Source organism: Ipomoea nil, unplaced genomic scaffold, assembly GCF_001879475.1.
Source record: "Ipomoea nil cultivar Tokyo-kokei standard unplaced genomic scaffold, Asagao_1.1 scaffold2653, whole genome shotgun sequence".
In the NCBI taxonomy this organism is placed as follows: domain Eukaryota; kingdom Viridiplantae; phylum Streptophyta; class Magnoliopsida; order Solanales; family Convolvulaceae; genus Ipomoea; species Ipomoea nil.
This window is the reverse complement of record NW_017619081.1, coordinates 1,769,400-1,772,061: the sequence shown is the minus strand read 5'-3', so window position 1 is coordinate 1,772,061 and position 2,662 is coordinate 1,769,400. Positions and strand designations below refer to the sequence as shown.

The window sequence follows — 2,662 nt, the reverse complement described above, 5'->3', positions numbered from 1 at the left end:
CTCCGCATTGATACCGGAAGAATGAAAAATATCTGAATAATAATGCATCACCTCCTCGTTCAACCTCGTGCCTTCTAGCCAGTGACCCTCCGGGCTCTTAATCCGTTGTAAAAAATTCCTGCGTGGTCTTGCCAATGCCGACTTGTGGAAGTATTTCGTGTTAAGATCTCCATGTTTGAGCCAGAGTTGTTTCGCCCGTTGCTTCCAGTAGAGTTCTTCTTGTCGTAATAGGCTCTGTAAAGTACCCTCGGTCTCGATGTACGCCGCCACATCCTGATGGTGTCGCGGGTCCCTCAAATTTTCCAGTTTGCTTCGAAGAACTTTAATTTGCTTACCGCTTCGTCGATAGAACTCATCTACCCATCGTCCCAAATGGCGCCCACACTCCATGATCGGCTTTGAAAATCCATGCCATGCGTCAAATTCCACACTTGGTCGACCACCCTATGACAACCTTCTTCTTGTAGCCATGCAGATTCAAACCTGAACCTTTTCTTGGCCCTTCGAACAGCTCCCGTATCCACATCCAATAAAATAGCAGTATGATCCGACTCCAAAGTTAGCAGATTGCGGACCACAGCCGTCTCATAAATGTCAAGCCAACTAGGAGTAGCCACCGCTCTGTCGAGACGTTCTTCGACCCATGCCTCAGTACCGCGCCCCTTTTCCCAGGTGAATCGACTACCTTCCATGCCCAAGTCGAATAACTGACAGTCCATAAGAGAGTCATTAAAACCCTCGATGAGAGCCGTAGGTTGAGGGTGAGGCCCCCGTTTCTCTGATTGGCACGTGATATCATTGAAGTCCCCAATGGTGACCCATGGGAGGGATGACTGATCTCTGAGCTCGCGAAGTAGATCCCAGGACTCTTGCCGTCTGTTTTGGTCCGAATTCCCGTAAAAGCAGGTAAGTCGCCACTCTGGAATCCCCGGTAATTTAACGCATACATCTATGTGATTTGTTGAATAATTGATCAACGTGGCCATTGTCGCATCTCTCCAAAGAACGGCTAATCCACCGCCCCTGCCATTCCGCTCCACACACAGTCGACCTTCGAACCCCATGCGTACTCTTATTCGTTCAACTTGTGACGTCGTTGCTTTCGTTTCCATAAGGAAAACGAAACTGGGTTGCTGGCTGGACACGAGGCCCAGCAATTCCTGAACTGTCCAGTCGCTACCCAACCCCCGGCAGTTCCAGCTCAAGATGCTCATTGCGTGGGGCGAGTCTGGACTGCCAGACCCGCCGATCCCATGTTTTTTGAATGATCAATCATGATGATATCCTCCCCTTCGCTACCCTCCCTGCGGCGTTTCAAGTCCCCATGCAACCCGCTTGTTTCTTCCAGCGCCTCCACCTCCTGGATCACTGATCCCGACTTCTGAGATGGCTCAAGAGGAGCAGTTTGCGGAAGATCCTGTAGTAACCACTTCGCCCCGATCGGCCACACTTGACAGCGAGCTCCTACGCGCATCCACGCCCCGTAGGGGTAGGCGTCCGGTTCCAAGCCTTCGTCATAGGCTTTCTTGCAGAACTTCTCGGCATGTCCCAGAACCCCGCAACAGAAACAAAATGTGCCGAAACGCTCGTACTTGAAATTCACCCAATGCGCCGACCCATCTTTGCGAAATAAGCGCATCCTCCGTTTCAGAGGTTGCAGAACATCGATCCGAACGCGGATTCTGAAAAAGCTTCTCCAGGTGCCCCCAAAGTTGTGTGGGTCTGCCGCTTTGAATATACCAACATAATTATCGATGCGGGATATGAAATCTGCAGAAGCAAAGACTGTTGGCAAATCGTGTACCTGAACCCAGAAATCCACCGAGTTGAGGTTGACATCCGCTGGATTCATCCCAATCGGGACCTTATCGAAAATTAGAGTATGATTTTCGAAGGTCCAAGGGCCATCATCTATCACCCTTTGCAGATCCTTCAGGTGCGGGAATTGGAACAGAAACAAATTTTCCTCGATCGGGAGAATGCGCATGCCCATGACTGGCCTCCAGACCGAGGCCAAAACCTGCTGCATGTGTTTGATCAGCCGATCAGTCAAGAAGCACCCCACTAGTTCATGATAGAAGATCTCCGGCGGGGTGATCTGTTCTTCTGGAGCCTTCAGGCCTCTTGTTTCCTCCTCCGTCAACTTCATCACCGCGCATGCCTCCTCAATCACCCGGGTGTCCATAATGACCAAATGCAGAACAATCTGATGACAGAAAAAACGATCAAACGGGAATTGATGGGATCTGAAAGCCCGATCGAAGCGATCATGAGTGATCGATCGGAGAGCCTGATATCGGACGGTGGCTGATATTCGCAAGAACCGAACGTAAATGAGATCGCAGATGATGGGCGTGATTAATAGAACGCAGATCGGCGGGATGATGCGAATGAGACCTGGGGCGATCGCATACGTAAATAGCATGAAAAGGAGAACGTGGATGAAGGCATCGTGGGAGTGAATGAAACGCCATAATGGGATACAGTCAGCCATAGTGGGGTAGAAACCCTAGAAAACTAGGGAGATACTCTCTAAAGGAAATCCAGAGAGAGCCACCACTTGACCACTTAAAGTTTTTTTTATCAATAATATGATGTAGTTGCATTATTATTGTAAACTAGTATTCTCACCCGATGCATGAAATGGATTTGTTATAATATA

The 2,662-nt window shown here is 49.4% G+C and overlaps 1 protein-coding gene across 1 annotated transcript; it reads right to left on the bottom strand.

The window, feature by feature from the left end:
- Nucleotides 1–356: 356 nt before the first annotated feature.
- On the bottom strand, nt 357–1,214 carry LOC109154706. Its single transcript, XM_019302440.1, has one exon. The coding sequence runs from the start codon at nt 1,212–1,214 to the stop codon at nt 357–359; it is 858 nt and encodes a 285-aa protein (XP_019157985.1).
- Between the last annotated feature and the right edge of the window lie 1,448 nt (nt 1,215–2,662).